General features: G+C 44.4%; 1 protein-coding gene across 15 annotated transcripts in view; it reads left to right on the top strand.

Annotated features, from left to right (window-relative positions):
* afdna (afadin, adherens junction formation factor a) overlaps positions 1–23,864 on the top strand; it is a 68,214-nt gene that overhangs the window by 5,629 nt on the left and 38,721 nt on the right. For 11 of the 15 annotated variants that reach the window (XM_037449803.2, XM_037449794.2, XM_037449792.2 and 8 more), the window contains exons 2-11: positions 14,649–14,844; positions 14,965–15,077; positions 15,560–15,717; positions 15,883–16,043; positions 17,371–17,528; positions 18,835–18,919; positions 19,125–19,271; positions 20,545–20,589; positions 21,915–22,009; positions 22,592–22,842. In XM_037449803.2, the coding sequence (XP_037305700.2) occupies positions 14,649–14,844; positions 14,965–15,077; positions 15,560–15,717; positions 15,883–16,043; positions 17,371–17,528; positions 18,835–18,919; positions 19,125–19,271; positions 20,545–20,589; positions 21,915–22,009; positions 22,592–22,842 (1,409 nt within the window). The remainder of the gene's footprint in view (positions 1–14,648; positions 14,845–14,964; positions 15,078–15,559; positions 15,718–15,882; positions 16,044–17,370; positions 17,529–18,834; positions 18,920–19,124; positions 19,272–20,544; positions 20,590–21,914; positions 22,010–22,591; positions 22,843–23,864) is intronic. The other 4 variants (XM_037449804.2, XM_037449801.2, XM_037449796.2 and 1 more) reach the window with 2 other exon arrangements.

Below are 23,864 nucleotides of genomic sequence, written 5' to 3'. Positions count from 1 at the left end.
TGGCTAATTTCCGTGAGTGGTTATTAACACAGGGCGCCTACTGATTAAGTTCCTTTTGGGAGTAGGAAAAGATTATTTCGCTTCTTGGGGACATTTTGCCAGAATACTTTGTGTCTGAATGAAGCACAAATATGGATGATCCTCCTAAAAATGGTCTTTTATGGAGACTACAAACATCTTGATGAATCTGCTTGTGCTGCCTTGTTTTTTTCTCTTCTGTGTTTCTTGGTTTGCTGGTAGTTTGTTCACAGGTTGGATGACTGGGAACAGAATCTCTGGACCAACAAATGTAGTGGGCAAAGGTGACTGAATGGCAAACTTGCTGTGTTAAGTGAAAGTGGGTCGAGGCTTAGTGGGATGTTAATGTTAAGGAGCATCGGCCCTTATCAGCTCTAAATAAAAGTAAACGCACACAGTGGAAGGTGGGAAAGCTAACTATTTCCCCTTCAATGAACCTTTCCCTCTTTATTTGTATTAATCTTGACTTGTTTGGACAGACCTTCACTGTTGTATTGGGGCGCTTTGATTTTCTAATCAGGAATCCGTTCAGTGCTCTTGAGAAGATGGGACCGGCGTGTATTTGTTTGATTTTTAGTTAAGTTTATCAGGCGTTTAATGGGTTATTCCACACTGATTGTTCAAGACCTCTCTTTTTTTTTGGGGATTCACATTACAACCTCTAAATTCATAGGACCACTGTTAGGAGTGTAAGAAGCGATCTTTTGATATAAAATGATAACATCTTAATTTCCACTGTGTGTTGCACTTACTTCTGTTAGAATGTTGCCTTTCTTTACATACAAGTTCCCTTTTTTTAAAGATGGAAATCCCTGCCAATTCTCCGGCTATGCATCGTTGTCCAGGCACATCGCTCACAGGCTATCGGCTGCTGCCTGTTAAAAAGAAGGATGGGAGTCACGCCGGACAGAACGGATATTTATCACTGCTCCTTATTTTCAGCCAGTTAGACAGTCCACCTCATCCTCTGGGTTGGTGATTTAGCCTATGTGAGAGTTACGGGCCATATCAAGACTTGTTTATAAGTTTAATGTAATCAAAATGATTAGAGGGTAAGAAACATTTCTGTCTGTGCTTCCAAGTTTAAAGTGTACAGGCTCATTTTAGCAGCTCTAGCAGGCAAATATGGAACTTATTACTGCTATTCTCCATTTTTCAGCGTGTATCATCAAGCTCAACTGTTGCTTAGTTGCATTCAGACTTCGAGATTTTGAAAGTCAACTGAACAATATCAAACAAATGTATTCACTTCTGCAAACCCTTCAAAACTATCTTCCAAAAGAGGAATCACAGTGAAATGTTCAAAGAGATAGAACAATCTTATTGTCTTGCATAAGTTTCCAATAAGAAGTTGTTTCGTTTACTGCTTACTACTTAAATTTCCTGGTTCTTTAAGCCTTAATTTACACCCAGTCAGTCATGCAGGGACCCGTCTCTGCTTTGGAGGCAGTTAATTTTCCCAGATGGGCCTCCAAACTGATCAATAAAAGAGAAGCGCTCCTTGAAGAGGCCTCCCTAAGCTGCCCGCAATAACTCCTCGGCCTGGCCTCTGCATGTTTAAGGACTTCTGTGGGGATCCAAGCGGGTAATATGTCATAGTTTTCAGGGGTCCTGCTGCTGCTGGAATTCCTGGAATGCAAATAGTGTTTTTTTTTTTTTTTGAGTGTTGAATTCCAGAAGAGGAAGATCGGGTAAGATCAACTCTCTGTAAAAGTCCCCTCAGATTCTCAAATTTCCACAAAGTGAAATAATTTCTCAGCTAGCTTCAAACATTCACAGCTTCCGGCGAAACTTAGGTCCAGTCCAGGCATTTCCCTCCTTATCAAACCAAAGAGGAAGGATCACTGGCAAAGTCATGGAAGAGTCAGGGAATTTACACGAGGACCCCAGAGGGAGAACTCTGAGGAATTACCTGTGGTTCAGATGCTCATTCTGGCTTTGCCCTCGCTCCCTCTGTCAAACACACATTCCTTCTCTCTGATTTGGCCTCTCTCTTATCTGTCTTTTTTCCTCTTGTTCTAAAACAACCAGTGTATTGTGTGTGCTCAGCAGAGCAGCCCGCCCTAAAAGCTGCATGTGTGTGTGTGTGTGTGTGTCTGTGTTTGACCCAGCCAGCCTGTCAGACCGTTTTAATCCTCTCCGAGGCCTGGCTCACCTCCTCCCGCCCTGCCCCCACCCCTTCCCCCCCCCCCCCCCCCCTTCTCCTCTCCCCCGGCTCTCCGTTTGGTCCGAGTTGCCCTCTCTGCCAGCTGATTGGCCCACTTACTGATTGGCCACTCAGATTCTGCTCATCTTCCCGTGGGCCAATCACATGGGCTGTAACCCCCCACCCCCGATGACCTCACAGGATCAGACAGCAATCAGGGACCAACGGCTGTGAGTGTTTTTTCCGCATCGCTCGCTAACGACTCCCATGGTGCTTTGCTGCAGATCAATGTTTAAAGTTGTGATCCAAAAGGAGGGTAAACGAGGAGGAGCGCCCCGTGTCACGACTGGGTGTATAACCCATTGTCCGCCACATGTGGTCAGAGAAAAGGGGGGCTGGTGGCCTACAGCCAAAATATTGCATCTGCTTGGTATGCCTAACTCAAAGCAGAATAAATAACTTTAACTTTGCATTTTTGGGTTGATTTGAATATTTTGGATAGTAGGTTTTTCTTGATACCTTAAAAATAAGTGACCAGTGATCCTAGATGTCAGCAATTTATCTTGTTTCAATGGGTTGTATGGTCCAATGAGTATTTGCCTTGGTGTGGGAACTTAAACCAGCACATCAATCCACATGCACACAAAGCAATGACACACCCCACACCTTTTAAGAAGGTGACCACAACATTTTTGGTGCTGTGTGTGTGTGCTTCAGTATCACCACAACAAACTTAGACGGTAGATGATGAACCTGGACTCAACTGCATTTATTCTTGATTTTGTAGGAGAAAAGTGACTACATTGAGCAGAACTGTGTTCACAACAGCATTCTGTTTTTCTTTGGTTTAATGACCTGGGACTTTACGGTTTCTGGTGCGGTTTGACTGCAGGCATCCGCAGCTCCCTGTGGAGTCAACCAGATAACATTTGTGACATGTTGAAGCATTTTGTAGCACAAGAAGCAGAAAATTGAGCAGTGTCAGTTGTTTGCTAGCACGTCCTCCCAACTTGTATATACAGCGGAAACGGCACCTGTGAAATCAATTTTTTAAGCTAGATCTCCTTGTCTCACAGATATCCATCTAATTATCAGAAAACGGTGTGTACTTTTTAACTTTTGGGCATGCATGCCATCCATAATCTACCCATTCAAGAATCCCTCTGGTAGGTGAAAGCACAGCTCATATCAGGCTTGCAGGTCAGCACTAATGCTCAGTGGCCGTGCCACACAATGTCAAACTCCCTACCCAGCAGACGTATATAATCAATTTAAATTTCATAGGCCACGAGGGCAGCGAGATGTGAGCGGCCAGCTCTAACTCCACACTTCATCTGCTGCTTGTTAGAAGCCCCCCCCCCCCCCCCCTCACACTCCCACAGTGGTGCTGGGTCCCGTCCTCTTCACGTCTCCGTACAGTCCCACCTGGCTGGTGGAATTTGAACCGTAAAACACAATAATACTGTGTGGGTGGCCTCGGTGTGCTGGGGACTCCCTCCATGGTGCCCGCTCTTACCTGTTAACTGTCCTCCCAGACTTGTCAGACAGTAGAGGGGGTGGTGTTTGTGTGTGGTCATGAGGCGGTATGTAGCCGTGAGTTAAGAGTTTGGTAGTAAATCTCTCAGGAAAGACAAAAGGAACAAAATGATTTCTCTCTGACTTGATTCCTAATATCCCTGTCTGGATGTTTTATGTGGCCCGAGTGTGTCACTTTGTATGTCTGCGAGTGTGTGTTTGTGTGCAAGGGGAGACGCTGCAGTCCACGCTACTGTTCCTGGTCAGTTGTTTGTCTTAGGAGGCAGAGACCTTTGCAAATGCACTACATCACCCATCAGCGCAGTGAGTGGCACAGTTCCCCACACAACCCTCTCAAAGCGAGGTCATTTCTTTACCCGGCCAGTGGAAAATGTGAGAAATTTAGACTTTAGTGGGGCGGTCTGCTAGAATGTCCTGGTGCACTAAGCCCTGTGAGGAATGTGATCTCAGACCAGGGCTTCTCCTGCTTCGCACTGGGTCTCTGGTGAAGGCCAGATGACGTCATGCACCAATTTGAATATCTGCAACTGAATATCTGCAACTGCAAGACATTTCTGATGCTAGTTAGAAACATGCCGCGGGCCTTATGATAACATGGACTGGATAAGTTTCAAACCCTGCCAACAAGTTTTGTACAAATATAGATATTTGGTTAAAACCATTTCTTGCTTCAAAGGTGTATAGTTCTGGTGACATTTAGGAATACAGTCATCATTACAGGACTACCCACACAAATGATCAGGCTGGTTCTTCTGTTTGATATCTTTCTGTTTGAGCCTTTTAGTATCAGTTATTGGCAATTCGTTTTTGAAGTAGTTATTCTCGCTTAACAAATTAAAGTACAGAACGTAAACAGAAGTTCAGTTTTGCTGCGCAGCATATTTTGCTCCCTCCCTCCTTTGGTTTTTCTTGTCCACATGACACCTGAGAACTGTGCACAACCCGCCTACCACCGCCATGGCAACGACACCCAGCTGCACAGTTGTTATCATAGCGGTGCTCAGTGGCTTCTCAGTGTTGTTTCCATTGGTGGCCACAAGAGTGTCAGCTGTGTGTGGACAAACACCCATAGACGTAATAGGACTACCCTAGAATATATGGATTTGAAGAATGTCGTGTGTGTGTGTATGTGTATATATATATATATATATATATATATATATATTAGATAAAGATATCTATCGTCTTGAAACAATGCAGCATTCACTAATATTTGTTTAAAAAGGGCATTATTTGGCACGTGAGAATGAGTTCTCAATGTTTTAAGTAAATAGGTTTGTGGCTAACCCCGAAGCTTCCACCTTTTACTGTAATCATCAGCTGGTCTGCAAGACAAAAGAAAAGAGAATGAGCTCCTCACCGGTCTCACAGAATTTTATTTATTTATTTCAGCAAAAAATAATTGCACACGCTGCGCTGCGTCATCTGCAGCTATAACGCTACAGATGACTACACCGGCGGACACGGAAGACAACTTTGAAGCCAAACTAATTAATGGTGGCGGAAACCTACTGGGAATGTGGCCAATGCACCATCACCGTGGCGCCTAAACATCGCCGGGCGGCTGAACCTGGGACGGCCCGCTGAGCGCTTAAATCCAGCTGGCATCAGATAAGGGGTTTAACCCGCTGGCCTGCAGTGCCATTATGGTGTCGGCTAAGGTAAAAATAAAACATTGTTTAACATAAAAAAGGACCCACTTTTCACGGGACTAATGTTATCAGATGACTCCCGGATTTAAGCTCATTTGCGGTGGAATTTTTCTTTGCAGATTACTGACATGGCAGATTCTCCCAGGATTAAGCACGCAAATGACTTCTGTGCTTATTAAGAATCTTAAGAGGACCCCAGATAATACTGCTGCTGTGTGACTAAAGGCACACACTGCAGTTTAATTACACTCTGGGTCCTTGATACACTGAAGGTTAAAGAGACTGGACCAGACATCGGGTTTACTCTACGACTGTTTTGATCTTATGGTCGCTCTCATATTCTGCCACTTGTGAGCGCGATGTGCACCAAGCTGCATTATTCAACGCCTCACCCCGAGAATGTGCGTGTGTCTGTTCGTGCGTGTGTGCGCTTGCCACCTTGAAAGAGCGCTTCTCTAGTCTTTGCATGTTAGCTGGGACCTTGAATAAAAGTGCGTGTGTGTGTGTGTGTGTGAGAATCTCTGAAGGCCATTATTGATCTTTCTTGTACATACATGTATACGAATACACACAAACACGCTGATGGTCTATGTTCTGTCTCCTTACACAGTTACCAAGCATCAGAGCCAATATATCATATCAGTAAATGAATGCTTCCTCTCATTATCCAGTTAGTCTCCAATTCAGGCTTTGAATTCTTCAACCAGACTTTGTCACGGCTGGTACAAATAGTAATGTGTGTTTTTTTTAAAATACAGGGCACTATCCTATTTTTAAAATGTGATGGTTTTTTCTGTTATTGCTCCTTGTCATGAAATCGGGATACTTCCACTTGACCAATTTATTTTCTTCAGTAATATACTTGCAGCTGTTCTTTTTTAATTTTTTTTTATAAATGTTAATTAGCTGTTATTGAAGGTAAATACTCCTTGTACAGATGTCTGAGATGATAAACTAATTCTACTTCCAAACAAGCAAACTCCATTTGTTGCATATGCAGTTTGATATACGGCCAATATCAGACTCTTCTTTCGGTCAGCTATTATTTGCAATCAAGCGGTGACCATTTAAGTTTTAGCTTGTATTCTGTCTAAACACAACTCTAACAAGTTAGAAAATATGTTGCGCAAATTAGTCCAGATCATCTCTTTCTCTGCTGTGAGGCCTGCACAAAAGCCTCTCCCAGTAGTTTTAGTCTATCAAAGTAAAACTTGCCTTGTCCACTCTGTGCTATCACGTAGATGTGTTTTTTGTTTAGTTTTATAGTGCTTGATTACCTGTTAGTGTTTTTTGTTTGTTTGTTTTTTCAGGCGATTCTCAAAATTCAAAAGGTGTTTTTATTGATTTATTTCTTCACTAGTAACATACATTTTTTTACCCATCAAACCACTCTGCGTTCCCCTTCATCCCGACAGGAAAAAAAATGTCCAGATAACCGTGCCTGGTAGTCATGAAAGTAGTTAGTCATTACATTCTTTGTCATGGGTATGCCATTTTCGGAGGTCAAAAAAACAGGCTCAAACCAAGATTCTTAGTTGTACAAACAATTTAAAATCAACTGTGTTCCTCCATAAAGACGGTACCCATTTCATTATTATTTTTACTAGACACGGTCATTACTTTCTTGGAAATGAGTCAAAAGACAGAAGGTAGACCGGTTTGTCTTTATAGTAAAATGGATGATAAAATGGTGTGATTTGGGAAATGGCTACTTTATCCATTCCCTGCTCAATCCTATAACTTAGACTTTTTATAAATTTGTTGAAGTTGCCTTCATAAACTGCTGGGCAATGTCACTAACTTTTTAGATTCTTCTAACTGCTCTTAAAAGCTACTCACATTTGTGGAAACCTTTTTTGAAGGCACCAGCACAATCCAACCCGTAGTAGCAGAATCACACCTTTCGAGCCGAACCAGTGATGTTCATTCGGAGAACAATGGCCGCTCTGTGAGGGTCAGCAGCCTGGGCCTCTACTTAACGGGTGGTTTGTGTGCCGTGTCAACGTGGTGGATGGGAATCAGCTTCAGTGGATCCCTTGAAACCAGACGACGGCCCCACACACAAGTTAAGATGCTCTAGAGAGAGCGTCCATTACATGCCCCTTTTTATGTAGCTTGCCCCCCCCCCCCCCCCCCCTTGTTCAATAGTAGAAGAAACACTGATGAAGTTGAACACAGCGCATACTTTGAATAATCTTGAGATTCTACAACTTGGAATGGTCGTGTTTGCAGAAGAGGAGGTCTGTGTGGATCTTCGTCTTAAACATCACTGCCGCTGAGGTCGGCCATACATCATGCCTTGTGTAAGCTGTGGGGTTGACTCTGTGTCTGTGTACATACACTCGGCCCTTTGCTACCTGTGATTTCCTTCCATGCACTTAGCCGCCAGCCTTGATCCCTGTGGGTTGCTCATGGAGGCGTTGAGGCGGCAAGCAGGTCTGATTTGTGGCCAGTCGTCACCACCGCGTCCACGCGATTTATACCATATCTTCCTACAATGCCTCGCTGTGTCAGGGGGACGGGGTGAGCTGGAGGGGGAGGGAGGGAGGGAGGGAGGGAGGGAGGGTGGCTGGACGGCTCGATACCGAAGCAGAAAGTCACCTGAAACAAAGCGGCTGTTCTTTGCTGCCACAGAGGAGAAATGTGTGCATCTGGTCATTTCGTTGAGACGAGACTGCAGGCCTCCACTGCCTCCCTTTGTTCGTCCTGGTGACCTCAGGTGGTTTTTGTTCTGCGGGATATTCAGTGAGACATGGTTCATTTGAGATGTATTCCTCCAGGCACATTTTATTCCCATTCGGTGGGCTTCGATGAGATTAATAGAGCAGTTCCTCATTCATATTTGAAACACAGACTTCCTCATGTTCTCAGTTATTTGTAGTAACAAGTTGCTTAACAAATAAATGATAGATGCTTCTCTTCAAACAAATCCCATCATTATGGGCAACAGGCTTTCAGCTTGCACCAATAATAGCACCTTGAGGAACCCACAGTGTCTCCTGTTACAACCACACAGGTTTCTACCTTCCTACTCGCTTCCCCAGGGACTGAATTACATTTCCACACTGTTCTATAGCTTTTGTTTCAGGCCTTTTCTAATATCTGAATCACGATCTGGGCCTAAGAAGGGAATTGGACTTGAGTTTCCGATGATCCATCTGCAACTGGCTATTTAAAGCAACAGGTAAAGCTATTCTCCCGCTTCACCTGACGGGATTCTTTGTCTCGGCCGTTCTCCGCCTCTTTTCATCCCCTCCATCTGTTAGTGTGTCCCATGTCTGTGAAAAGACGTCGCTGGGATCTGACTTTGGATAAGTTCTCCGCCCCCCCTCTTCCCCCCCCCCCCCTCCTCCCCCGCCAACATCTGAGGTAAAAACCTTGCTCCAGCTGACCTTGGACACAGGCTTAGGGAGGAATCCCCCCATGTTACTATAGGCGGGGCCGCAACAATATTGACTCAGGAACTCTGTTCATTTTATTAGGCTCATTTTCCTGTGTGTGTGTGTTTGTGTGAGAGAGACGAAGATGACGCACAACAGCTGGAATCTATTCTCATTTTCAAACAACCATCATCCAGAAAGCTTCTCTCTTCCCTTCTTGTTTAAACTCATCTTTTTTAAAGCAAAAAAACACTGGCTGTGTTTGCCTATAATGCAACACAGGGCTTTGGTATAATATGACTAATATTCTTGCCCACTTGTTTACAACTTATCCTAATTACTGAAAGCTATCGTTGTGTGTGCCAGAAAGCACTCAGACATGCAGCGATGCACAGAAGTGTCATAGACAACGGCAGCAGTGGTTTACGTGCTTGGAAATGGAGCTCTGGTTAGTTTCCTGAACACCTGATAACCCCACTTTGAACACTCCTTGATTCACTGGGACACACACACACACAGATATTCCCAAGTTGTGTGTGTGTGTGTGAGAGAGAGAGCAGAGTGAAAAAGGAGAGGTGAGAAATGGTGGCGGATAACTCTGAAGTGATAATCGTTTCTGACGACGTCCTCTGGATTGTCGAGTTCTAAAAGGAGCCAACGCGCTTGGTCTCTTTTGCGTGGAAGGTTTTCAGTCGCCAACCACCAGATTGTTTAACGGTCATAAATACCCAACTGGGGCCAACGACAAAAATAGGAAAACCTTTTGCGACGCCATTGTTGAGGATTCATCGACCAAATAGAAGAGAAATGAGAGAGCGTCGTACACATGCGGCTGATGGGCCGACCGTGTGTTTGGAACTCGGTGCGCCTCAGGTTTCTTTTTCCCGTGTGCACAAGGTCCCAAAGCTTCAATACATATTTTCCCTTTTCTTTCCCAATGTTGTTTCTCTTTCTGGCCCTTTTTCTCGCTGTATTTGAGAATAGAGAATAAATGGTTGCTAATGTTTCTAAGTGACATAAAACCGTTCGGCTCTGGGTTGGTGTCATATGTTGACATACGCGGTATGTTGTCCTATGCCTTTGCATTGGGTGTGAAATATTCATTTTTATACAACCGCCTTCAATTATGGCAATGTTAAAGTTATAGCTATACTAGTTTAACTAATAAATTGTCAATACAGGAGTCAGCAGTCCCTCAATAAGATCAAGGAACGCTTTAATAATATATTTTTCATCCAATGTGACATTAATTGGCTGCACTTCTTACACCTCCATGCCCACACACACACACACACAAACTTCAGCCAAGGAGTGAACTTACTCACTTTCTTATGCGATCACAGACATGACCTTTGACCTGTCCCTTGGGAGACCTTTGACTCTGAGGTGTTAGTCAGAGAGCACGCTGGCTTCAGTCAGCGTTATCTCTCAACCAGTGTGCTTTCTTCAGGCCCACATTCAGATGCACTTTCTATGCATGAGCAGTTTGTGTGTGTGATAGAAAATGGCATGTGCGAGATCAAAGGGTTTGCTTTTTTGAGACCATAAAAGGGAACTTAGGTGTCTGCTGAGGATGAGCCACTACGGGATTTACAATACCAGTCACTAAGCATTCAAATTCACACGTACTCCAGTAACATCTTTTTAGCAAAGAGTTTTTAAAATTTAGTTTAGTGAATGAGTTTTCTCTAGAGCTGCAACTAACGATTATTTTAATAATCGATTCATCTGTCGATTATTTGTTCGATTAATCGATGAATCGGATAAAAAAATAAAAAATGTAAAAACATTAATTTCCAACCCTTTATTGAAAAATAGAACTGACTGTGCACTTTCTAAATATGTTTTGCACTAACAGATTGCTCCTTGAACATCCCTAAGTAAGCAAATAAAATGGACTAACACAAAAAACATACACACATCGCATGATGTATACTTTACAGCCGCCAAATTAAATATATTAGGCACAAAATCATGAATCATTGCCGTGGTGCTCCCGTGCCAGGCCATGTCGCTTTTGCATATATTACAATCAGACATGTCAACCCTCCCGAATTTCAAAGCCCCTCCCGAAAATATCCCGGACCGACCTTTCTCCTGATTTCCACCCGGACATCAATATTGCTGCACCATCCGTCACTGGGCGCGCTGTTTCAGACCGAACAATAATAAAGGTTACACCTTGAAGTCGAGCGCGGCGATTAGAACGTAAAACTACTGGCGCTGCAAAGAAAACCGCAGCACCCCCCCCCCCCCCCCCCCCCGTTGGCCGCTAGGACCCGCACCCCCCATTTCAGTGTGAAATATTTAGATCGCATTGGCTTCTCTTCCTCCGCATGTTTCAGAACAGTAGTACGGGTCTCTCCGATGTTCTTCTGCGCGAGCGCTCAACTTTTTTTTTCTCAGCTCTGCGCGGCGCGCGCAACTTTCTTTTAATACTCAAAGATAATAGTCGCGCGACACAACGAATCGATAATGAAATTCGTTGCCAACGCTTTTAATAATCGATTTTAATCGATTTCATCGATTCGTTGTTGCAGCCCTAGTTTTCTCCAATGAGTTCTACAAACGGACAACACAAAAACATAACTGAGTACTGCAATGCAGCTTTAATTAAACACACAAATGCTTTGTTTCTATGTTATTTAAAGAAAAAAAAGCTTTCGTCTGTCATTAAAACTGTCCTTCTTGAAGTACTAGAATAGGGTGCTGTACCAGGGGTTACATAACAGAAGGTGCCACAGCTGTTTCCAAATTCATTATTTAGCACTTGTATCTGCTTACATCCATGTTGCAATGTGTTACAAAGACCTAATACATGGTTGTATTGTGCTTTTAAAATGAGGAAAAAGCAGGGTTTTTTTGTTTTCGTCGTCATTATATTGGCGCCCCACCCTGAAACATTTTAATAAAATGTTTTGTTGTCAATGTTCAGTTTAAAACATACACAAAACGTAAATTTTATCCTTGTTTTTATTTCAATTTGAACTTTAAAAAGTTTTAACTGAGGACTAAATGAAGTTCCCTGTGGTCCCTGATAGAATTCGGTGTGTCATACATTGTTCTGTGTAATGCGCTTAGACACCGGTATCGCTCACCTGCGTCTGCGAGAATGCACTGATGCCTGGCAAAGTGACATGGAGGATTAGGGCAGACACAATACGATGCCGTATAGGTATGATAAACACAGTAAATACACAAGTTAATTAGCATTGGTACTCGAGGTGTGTGTGCGTGCCGCACGTTAACCCACAACAAAAACACACAGAGTGACACAAGTAGTTCAACATCAAATGCTTCCCTAAACCCTGAGTTTGTGTTTGTGTGTGCGTGCGCGTGACACACAGCGCGCTGCCTTATCCGGGCTGCTGTTATGTTGGGTGACATACTGCTGCATTAGCATTTCCTCTCAGCCTGTGTGCTGTTTGCGAAATAATAAAAGCTGTTTGGGATTATTGGAATGAAAGCTGCAGAAAGGAACGACTGAACAGTTTGTTCTTGTTTGTGCCACATGACATGTCCAACATTTAGCTGAGACACTCAAAGCTTTTAGATGAAAAAACACTGGGTCCAAGGTTTGTGACCTTAAAAATGTTTTGTGATACTGTCTATTTGTGAAATTATGTCCGTGTTCAGTGAATTATTGTCCTCTTTTATAGCTTCACCGCCCTCACAATCAAATTTGATATTAAGTTTTGCGCATGTGACATTCATATCTTGTGTATTAGCTCACTGCACACTACCATTATGTCAACACTACACCTCCCATGATTCACCCTGGCAGCCTTCTCAGAGGACATTATAATGGTGGCATAGACGGAGAGGTTTGACCTGTTTAGTGTAGTCACTATGCAGCTGAATGATTTCTTAAGTAGTGGTGTATTTTTATTTGGCGCTTAGGAAGGCCACTGCAGTTCGACAACAGAACGTGGCTGCTGTTCTGGACTTGAGCTGCATTCGTGCCAGTTTTCTTTTTTTTAATTTCTTCAACCCGACAATTACATTTATATCTAAAAGTTGGATTGGACCGTGGCCTTGACTCGGATATGCGGGTGTCTGATTGTACCACGGCGTTGAGTTGTGTGATTTGAAGACTGTGCCTAAAGTGGTCTGTAATTATATGTGCATGCAAGACCAGACCGTGAACATTGGGCTGTTGGTACAGGCGATAACCTGGAGACACGTGTCCGTCAGACTGTAGTACCTTGAGCAGCGGGGGGGGACCGCTCCGGTGAACTTGAACTACATGTGGGGGCACTGGTCCATTCCTAAAAGGCTGTACTGGTTGTACTGGACATTGTGTTAAATTTACGCTGCTCGCTCTTAGCTGGGCTTTGTTTGAACCCAAGTGGACCGGTGTCGCCACAGTAACAGTAACCAACGGTTACGCAAGCTCCACAACAGCAAACCGTCAATGACCCACATTCCAGCAGTAAATCACAACACACACACACGCATTCCCAGCTCCACCCTTTTCTATCGAAACTACGCTCTGTTTCCCCTCTGCCGACTGTCTGTATAAAAAGGGAACGTGTGAGCGAACAGAGGGAGGTAACGGGTGACAAAGAGAGGCGTAGAGAAAAAGAGGGAAACTTTATCTTTTGTTGAATGAAAATAGAAAAGGGAACGGTTTCGTCAGCAATGTTTTCTTTGTGTCTGGTCACATCTAAGAGCCCCTCGGTCCTCACGTCGAGTGTTAATATGCACCAGGAGGAGGCCACAAACACACTTTAGAGTTCATCTAGTTATTGTGTAGCTGGCTGCCTCAAATCACCCTACCCAAGAAAACTTAATGTGCATTGTTTTGTTTAGAAAAACACACTCGTTTAAAGTCATAATTTAGCTTCGAAAAGACCATCTACATGATCCAATGGGTTTGTATTTGTATTTTGTTAAGTTTTTTCTCCTCATATATTATTGTTTACTTTTTGCCACATAATACATAATATATAGTGGAACTTTAGCATCCAGTTGGACTTCTGTCCTTGTTCAGTTTTTTTTATCGCTGAGAGAAAGATAACATCACCCATTAGTTTTCGCTTTGTAATTTTCACAAGCTCCCTCTGAGGTGTAAGGCTTCTAATGGCTATTACCGTGAAACATGAGGCCAGTTTTATGGCTAAACCTTAACAAATGCACACACACATGCTGTGTCAGCACCGTGTTACATATTATTATATATTAGGTGTGTGTGTGTGCGCGCGTGTGTCTAGCATTCTTGTTTCGTAGTAGTCTGCAAATGGAAATGTCAACACGTAGGCAATAAATTCTCACCTATTTCAGCGCCCTGCTATCCCATCCAGCACTGGCTCTGCTCCACCCCGTGTGTGTTTGTGTAAGACAGAGTGGTGAGAGAAGTCTGTAACACAATAAATGGTAGCGCTTTTATTTCGGAGCCAGGAAGTGCGACGTTTCCTGGAAATAACTTCTACATGTTTGGTAAATATTACAAGGAAAAGGAGACTTTTCTCGAAAATTTGCCAAATTTTCACCCAAGCAAACAAATGGCTTTCAATGGAACTTTTTAGGAAACTGTAAGTCAATGGCAGTGCGCAAAAGGAAGTCATTGAGGTTTCAATGTCAGGGCGGCAAATTACGTTTAAGAAACCTTTTCTCTGGCCGTCACACAAACCTGCTGACACACTTTGCTTCCTGGCTCTGAGCCACTGTGGCTTCTCTTCTCCCGTGACACTCAAGGCTGCCGAACAGTCACCTGACTGCAACACACACATATGATGACTGCTTTCAGTTTCTTTTTACGGTGTATGAATACTCATCAAGGAGCATTTGAATCTGTTTCCTTGAACAGAATGGTCTTTTGTCAACTGGTGTCGTATGCATGTAAACATGATCCCACTGACTGTAAAATGGCATTTCTGCTCTCCAGTGAACTCTGTTAAAAAATCTCTTGCACAGGACTTGGAGTTCCACGGGGTGATGCGGTTCTACTTCCAGGACCGCGTCGCCGGTAACTTTGCCACCAAGTGCATCCGAGTGTCCAGCACAGCGACAACGCAGGACGTCATCGAGACGCTGGCGGAGAAGTTCCGACCCGACATGAGGATGCTGTCCTCGCCAAAGTACTCGCTCTATGAGGTCCACGTCAGCGGCGGTGAGTCCCACAATCCGGGGGAGGAGACAGGGCCATCTTAACGGTTCCGTGTTTCAATGTGGGTAATAATACCATGACATGGTGGACTCTGGGATGAACCCGGTGTGTCTTCGTTTTTAGAAGAGCGTCAGCTGGACCTGGACGAGAAGCCGCTGGTTGTGCAGCTGAACTGGAACAAAGACGACAGAGAGGGACGCTTCGTCCTGAAGAATGAGAACGACATCCTCCCTAAGGTCAGCCGCTTCCATCCATTCATTCATCCGTCAGAAAGGAATTCTCCTTAAGCACCTCGCGCTACTGGCAACAAACCACATCTAGAATATCTGGATACGTGTCGGATTCCGGACTTCTGTAGCACAATTGGACCGACATGTTTGGACGTGACATGATTATAGGAGATATAAAAACGATATATATATATTATATATATCTGTGTGTTTAATTCTATTGCACAAATTCACCGTTTTGTTCATACTTTGTCTATTTGGATCTGTAGTCTTTACACTAACTCTATTTTAACAAGGTTTTAAAACTAAATCAAAACGCCTCATTACACCTGACTTAATCTGATATTATTTGGTAAAGATAAGTGAGGAAAATCGCCTTCAGTCTGTTCACTCCTCCCTGCATTTGTAAATGAGTACATAATTGGAAGCCTCATCCTGGCGTACTGTCTTGAAGCACCTTAATCACTCTTCATTCCCCTTTCTACCAGAAGAGCCAGAGTAATGGTCCGGAGAAGGAGAAGGACGGCGTGATCCAGAACTTCAAGAGGACTTTATCCAAGAAGGAGAAGAAGAAGGAGAAGAAGAGGGAGAAGGAGTTCGCCCGGATCCCCGATGGAGACGAGCATACGCTCACCCGGGAGGACGGGTAAGACACCAGGGCTCATCAATCTTTTTTAATGCAGAGGAAAAACACAGAATCTCCCGGAGAAGAAACTCTCGTTGACCTCTCTGTTCCTCCATCCATCTTATCCCCCTCACTCATTTTGACTTCTCCCCATTCGTCATTCGTCTCCCTCGTTCCTGGGTTTAGGGAAAACAGTCGTCTGGCGGCAGAGGTTTACAAGGACATGCCGGAGACCAGCTTCACCAGGACAATCTCCAACCCGGAGGTGGTGATGAAGAGGAGACGCCAGCAGAAACTGGAGAAACGCATGCAGGAGTTTATGAGCGGCGATGGGAGGCCCGACTCAGGTACTACCTTTTGTAGAGCTTCTAATGACTTCTTTTACAAAAACATACAGCAACACACAAACACATGGTACCCCCTACATACTGTCCTCAACCTCTCACCACAAACCTGGACCTCCAGCCGTGTCAGTGTGTGCATTACAACAAAAACAACCTCCCCCCCCCCAAAAAAAAAATCTTCAATCTTTAGGAACCGAGGTGCAGCCAGATTGGCACCTGAAGTGAAAAACAAGGGAGGAGGGGCAAAACATACAGCAGGGTTAAAAGGGCATCAGTTATTGAAAAGTAGCAACAGAAATATGCAGATTGATGCATGCGTACAAGCAGTTTTAATAAGGCTTTATCTAACATTGAATGAGTCTCCAGGCAGAACGTGGAAAAAAACAGGTAGCACCCAGCTAATAACACCCCTACTACAGAGCACAGCATCGGTGGAAAATACAGTGAGGCCTCACAGCAGTGATCTAGACTGATCCAGAATTAAGTAACAATGAGTGAAGCCAAATCTAAAACACTTCCCCCAAAGCGAATATGACATCATGTGAAGATTCAGAGCGTTTCAGTTTTGGAAAAAGTCCCAATGTCCTCATGTGAATGTCCTGACGCGTCCCCCAGGCGAAGTCACCGGAGTAAATCGGAACACTACAGTTCAAGGCCCCTCTTCGTCCAGCGTGACGGAAGCAACTGGTGCAGGTGTTCTGCAGCTGTAATCCCCACCAGCAGTGCTCCTAGTGAATGGGAGATTCTGTTGCCGTAGATCACCTTCCAGTCAGCTTACATCAGCTGCTCCACTGCGGACCATGTGTCTGTGAGGGACGTCTCCAGCCAACATGTCCCCCCCCCCAAAAAAAGATATGCACACATTGCCTGAATGAAACAAACACGCTGGCTGCTTTGGTGACTCAAACATTATTGAATCATTCTGCCAGACTGACAGATGGACCAGTGAACCCGACTGTAGAAACTCCTTTAACTACGGTCCACACACACACACACACACACACGCACACACACACACACACACACACACACACACACACACACACACACACACACACACACACACACACACACACACACACACACACACATGGGAGAGGATGGCTTATGGTCAGACAGTGACGTTGTCCCAGCAGTAACTGCTATTTTAAACAAGCTTGTTTTTATATAATGCTTCTGAAAACCCTGTTTGCTTAGCTGAAGACTCCCTTGTGGCTTCTTACCAAGGTGATCATTTCCCGTTGACACATCACGGTCGCAAAGCCACGCGGGTTTCGCTGGATGGAAGTGTGCTACATTAAATATGTGTTTTCTTCTTCCTCCATCGCAGGAGGGACTTTGCGGATATACGCCGACAGCCTGAAACCCAACATCCCATACAAGACCATCCTGCTCTCCACAAGAGACACGGCAGACTTTGCTGTGGGGGAGGCGCTGGAGAAGTACGGTCTGGAGAAGGAGAACCCCAGAGAGTACTGCATCGCCCGGGTAACTACGCTAATCTCACTGCAAAAGGCCTCCTCCACCACTGTACAAGTCAATACCATTACATTTGTTCTGTTCCCCTACAAGTGTAGCTACTTCGGGCCAGAAAACCTGGCTTCAGGAATATGTTTTTGATGACTTACAAGCCCTCACAGCTGCAATCAATACCGTTCAACAGAGGTCGATTCACGTTGAGTCTACATATTTGATGGCAGCACCTAATTTTTCATGATTTTACAACGAATTCAAAAGGGAGTTAAAACCCTCTTAGTTCTCCCTATCTTATCCATGAACACATCTTCATCATCCTGCTCCCTTCTTTGCAGAGGACAGCCAAGGTCATTCACACACCCCCACAAGCACACAGGCATAAATCCCTGTATAATGCTCATACTCTTCACCCGTATGGCAGATTGAAACAGAATGCTTCTTGGTACTAAAACCTTTGGGAGGAATGCAGTTGCTTTCAGACTGAATGCTATAGCAGCAGCAGATGCTTATGTCTGCGTTTATATATGTAACCGTCTTTTAGTGTGCACATACATGCTTGCGTGGCCTTGACAGTGAACTTGGCTGCCCTCTGCACAGCCTCCTCCATATCTATCCTCTCACATGGACTGTGACTATGGCCAATCATATGAATTAACTGCTGCTCCCCCAACCAATACACTGGAAGACCCTCCCTCAAGTACACACACACACACACACACTGCTGATAGTCAGTAGCAATTTGCTGAGGATAAAGCACAGGGAAACTCTATTATGATAGTGAATGGTTCTTTTTGGAGGGGAGGGCGATGTTAACTGAGATGGGGTTGAGCTGGATGAAGGAGGGCTGTAGACTAGTCAGCGCTGTAAAGAAAGATAAAGCGTGAGGACGGCGTCCTTTCATTAGGGAGGGGAAACATACATCCCTGGGCTTTGTTCTCTAAACCAGTTTACACTGTTTGTAATGACTCAGCACGACAACTTTACAGTTTGCGTTTGGCCGCATGAGTCGTCTCCATTTGAATTCAGTTAACATTGTATATTTACGACTCAAATGTGTTGACTTGAGTTTCGTCATCTTATTTTTTCTCATCAAGTCTTCCGATTGTCTTTATAATATCTTTCCACATTGTTGAACTTGAAGATATGTTTATCCAATCATAGTTGCCACTTGTACGTTTAGCTATTCCGTTAAATAAATACATACACCCTAAATGATCCTGGTGATTTTGATAGAAGCTCACATTTACATTGCTGGTAGAATTGTCTGTATTTGTGTGCTCAAATGTCTGATTTGTCTTCTGTGCTGTTTTCTTTGCAGCAAGAGGATAAGTCAAGCAAAGAAGTGATTCTGGACGATGCTGAGTGTCCACTGCAGATCTTCAGAGACTGGCCTGCTGACAGAGGTCACACACACACACACACACACACACACACACACACACACACGCGCTTTGAAACTTCAAATTCTTTTTAGTGTGCCTTTCCCAGACTCAGTTGTTCTCCTCCCACCCGCTATTGCCCCCTTGTGCTGCCTTACAGCCATTACACCTGTTAGTGGTTCCTGACCTCATGCTGACATGCTGAAGCTTTTATTATGTGCTTTATCAGGAGCGCTGGTGTTCCAGCTGAAGAAGAGGCCTCCAGACTACCAGGGGAGGAAGGGAAGGAAAGTGGACGACAAGGGCCTGCGAGGCAGCAGCAGCACCAGCTCACTGCCTCCAGAGAAACTGCCTTACTTGGTGGAGCTGAGCCCAGGTAGAAGCGCAACACACAGTCCGTGGCATCTTAGGTCTAGTATCCACCAGTCGCTACTCGCATGAGCACTGCAGTAGACAACACTCAGGGTTCGCTCAAAGGTTAAATCGCATGTGTGCTGTGGTTTCTGCTCCTGCCACCACAGGATTTCCTCACTGTATAAAAGCCACAGCAGGGGGCTGAGACTTGCTGCAGTATATATTGGAAGCAGCTCTTAGAATTGGGTCAAATTACATTCAGATGATGGTGAATGCTGCCGCTGATTCACTACCATTAACACCTCACCTTCAGCTGAATTCTTAGAGTTGTGGAAACAACACAATCACGGCCAGAAGTGGGTAGGACCAAAAAATGTTTTGTACAGTCCAACCCACAAATCCTACAAATACAATAAAAAAGCTCAAATTTATTTGAATTGCTAAATTATTTTAGATAAACGTACTCTGTACTTTCTTGTCCTTTCCTTTCTGATTTATTGATCACATGACAGTTTCTTCTCAGCAGAGTCCTCCGTGACTTCTTATGTTATAAGTCAAGCTCAGATATTCCAGTGATATTAACACAGACATCAGGTTATGTCCTAATTATACTTCCACGCATCCTTTAAGAAATGGAGGTAAATCTATGTTTGGATTAGAGGTAGACTGGGTAGGTTAAGAGGCTCGGAGTACAACGAAAGGTGAGTTGCTACAATAAAACTGCTGGAATGCAGTGAGGAAATGACTGTGGTGCATACAAAAACACCCACGCCTACCCCTTGACCTTGCTAAGTGTGACCAGCCCTAACGGCTTGTTTCTTGCTACTGATCCCTCTCTATTGAGCTTCCTCCTTGTGTGTCTTATGCGTTATGTCATTAACTTATCTGGGGCTGCTTCTCAGAAGTGAACTGTAGTGCTGAGACAGTGTAGTCTACTCCCCGATATACCAACACATCTACTTCCTTCCCTGTGATAGGGGTCCCAGTCTGTGGAAAAGATGGGAAATTGCTTTGTTGGTTCTCGTGTGTGCGTGTGTGCGTGTGTGTGTGTGTGTGTGTGTGTGTGTGAGAGATGATTGCAGTTGAATTAAGGTTTCATGTCTGTGTGAATGCCGCCATCTAATTAATGGGTTAACAAGGTATTGCTGCATTTTTCCTCCTTGCTGCATTTTCACCTTCTGCTATGTGTCTGTTTTCTTCCCCACCTTTTTATGGCATGGTTTGTGTGTGTGTGTGTGTGTGTGTGTGGGGTCTTGTGCATGTGTCCTTCTGCGTCCAAATCTGCGTTTGCCTAGGCCGAGGGAATCACTATGCCTACTACGCCTATCGGCACCACGAAGGTAACATATTTCCACCACACCTCCTCTGTGTCTGTTGCAATGGTTGATGGGATTGTTAGGATTGGGTGCAATAATCCCTGCTTCCCATTTAGGCAACCTCCTGGTTTCCCGGACAAAATGCCAATGGAATTTTTGGGCGGATTTGGGATTATTTTGAAATGAGCTCTGTCGCAAAGCAGAAGACTCTTCTCTAATCTACTTTAATGATTCTTTTTTAAGTGTGAAGACAAATGCCAGTTGGCAACTGCCAAGTTAACATTAAGCTATATGTGAGCTACGCCAATTCACAGGACTTGATGTCACCACCACTAAGATGAGGGCAGTCTCATTTGGCTGCTCGGCAGCCACCTTATTTTATACACCTATAAGATGACATGATGTCTCTTTGTTATAGAACAAAAAGAATATGCCATAATATTGTTTTAACTGCAGAGTGTCTTTCAAACCAAAATAACACTCAAGATAACCCTTGACCTTAAGACGAAACCATATTGACTTATTGGGTTCTGGAAGCAGCACTTGTTGTTAAAGTTAGCTATTTAGATTCAAGACTTCATTTCCTTTAGTGTCAGTTTAAACAATCCTCTTTATATAGATTAGGTACGATAGATATGAAGCTACAGCCCAACGTTGCTTGGTTCAGCAAAACGACTGTAAATGGAGAAATGAAAAAATCCACTTTTTGTGCAGTTAAAAAAGCCAACGAATTACGTTTACCGTACACGTGTGGCACCAATGTGAGCTCCCACATTTACAAACTATCCTTTCAAATGAAATACATTTTCATTATCAAAATACTTTTACATTTGGGAGTAATTATTGGACACCTTATATGAATGTTATTTTTAAATTTTACTGAGACATATAACATAGCCTTTTCTCCGTAACATCAAATGCTTTTAAGACAAGCACTTTTGGAGTAGTAAACTAGAGCTTGGAGCCCATTGTTATTGAACCTGATGCTGTGGCGGTCTGACGTAGATGCACTATAACCATGATCTAATATGGGATGTGACGATGTAGCCAGGCTATCCTTGTAGCGTTTTCATGACCCTTCTTCAGAGCAGCCAATCTTTCCCCTCTTTCTTTGGTGAACTAATATGCCGCATTGCTTTTTAACTAAACTCTTGTTTACTAATAATCAATAACCCAACCTGCCACACACCATTTTATTTCTGCCACGTTGGCAGCGCTTAACCCACTGTACTCCGTAATGACTCCCCTGATGAGCGTGTGAGGTTAATTGCCTGCGCTACGTTTTTTTTTTGTAAGCAGATGCCCGGTGCTAAAGATGAGTGTTTGGATGTGTTTGTGTGCGCGTCTAGACGGGTCCGACTCCCGCGACAAACCAAAGCTCTACCGGCTTCAGCACAGCATCACCGAGGTGGGCTCGGACTGCACGGAGGACGGAGCCATCCAGGTAACTACGTCACAAAAAACGCTGTTGAGTTAATGTCAGTCAACGTATGTGTTCAAATTTACATTATTTAATGGAGTGAGTGGAACGGCAAATCATCGACATTTGCAGACTCCTGGAGTTCTACTAGACATGAATTATACGAGCTTAGCTGACTTTATTATTATTATGACTTTCATCTGCTTGACAAAAGGGCTCTTATTTGCCCCCCCAGTCTTTGTAAAATCCCCTCCTCCTTTCCCCCACCCCCAGCACATGGGTAAGACAACCAAACAACAAACGCCCCACTTTTGACCCATAAAAGAAAATGTTCGATCCCTGTGCAACGCTCACGTGGCTCCGACATCATAACATGGAGTGATGTGTAGATTAACATAAACAGTTGCTACACTAATCAAATTACAATACTAATAAAAGTCATGCAGTTTCAGGAGAAAACGAACTACCTGAATCTTTTTGGGAAGCCCAGAACTACATGTCATCAGATTAAAACATTTAGAATCTTAACTTCTCAAAGCTCCCCGCGGACCTGTTGTAATGCGTGAGCTTCTTTGTGGTGACCCGCCTGCCGTTGTTTGCCTCCAGCTGCTCGGCCCGGGGATCCTGCCCCACCACTGCGACCTCATGCACAGCGAAGGCATGGTGACCGTGACGCCCAGCGGCCCAGACGCCGACACCTTCGTGGACGGGCAGCGACTCAACGAGACCGCGGTGCTTCGTTCGGGCTCCACCCTCCAGTTTGGCTCGGTGCACGTCTTTAAGTTCGTGGACCCGATGTTCGACCAGGGCGGGAAGAGAGAGCCGGCCGCCATGATGAGGAGCCGACACAAGTCCGGGTGAGGAGTGCTTCTCTTTACCCAGTCATTCCCCCTCTATTCCAGAGGAGAGGGTGTTGTTGTAGATGCGGTTTTGGGAGTTGGCGGGCGGAGGGAGGTAGATGAAGGGGAAGGAAAAAGGGGGAGGAGGGAAGCCTCTGGGTTGTACCGGCGGGGATAATGAGGAAATGAGAGGAGAGGAAGAGCGGAGGTCTAGGGTTATGGCAGGCGGCCTGCCATCTAATCCGATCAGCATGGCGCAGGGCGTGGCCTCCCGCTCGCTGTCGTTACACACACTTTACAGGAGAAAGGAAGAGGGAACACACCCGATAAGAGGAGAAGGGAGTATGTGAGCGGGATGAGGATGAGGCAGAGACCAGAATAAAAGGTTTTCATCTGGAATTGAATGGCTTCTAATGACTCAATGGATGACTGAGAGCAGCAGAAAGAGAGGTGTGTGCGCGCTGTAAGTAACTGACGCCTTAACTCACCGCTCTGAGCGTGAATGGCTTCTTTCAAAGGTTCCAGGAGCAGAAGTTTTCTGGTTTCTCTTGTGTAGCGTGTGTCCTGGCTTCTGTTAAGGATTCTTAGATCGACGATGGAACTTTTCTGAAGTGTTTTGTTTGTTTTTTAGATATTCAAATGTGTTTAAATTCAATGGCAGATTGTAGAGAGGCTTTTCTGTACAGGGAAGCAATACCCATTTTAAACTTAAGTCTTAACTAAAGTCAAATAGGTACAAACCTGTAAAATGATAGTGTTATTGTGTTGAATTTTATCCTGTAACCCCCCCTTAAGTTTGGTGGTTTGTATGTAGTCTTGAGATCAAGAGAGCATTTGGCTTATTTGAACAGCACGGATTGAAGACAGGAGGTTAATTATAGTTTCAGCCGTGCGGTCGGTAACAGGCGTCTCCCTCGGTGCTCCTCAGAAGGTTTGCATTCCACCCAGAGACCCCATCAGAGTACTTTGATTAGCACCTTCAACCAGGAAGATATAGCCAGCAGTTTTGTTACCTTTTTACTAGTAACTTTTTAGTCCAC

The sequence above is a fragment of the Pungitius pungitius genome, chromosome 20 (genome assembly GCF_949316345.1).
Source record: "Pungitius pungitius chromosome 20, fPunPun2.1, whole genome shotgun sequence".
NCBI classification, from domain to species: Eukaryota; Metazoa; Chordata; class Actinopteri; order Perciformes; family Gasterosteidae; genus Pungitius; species Pungitius pungitius.
This window is presented reverse-complemented; position numbering and strand designations above follow the sequence as displayed.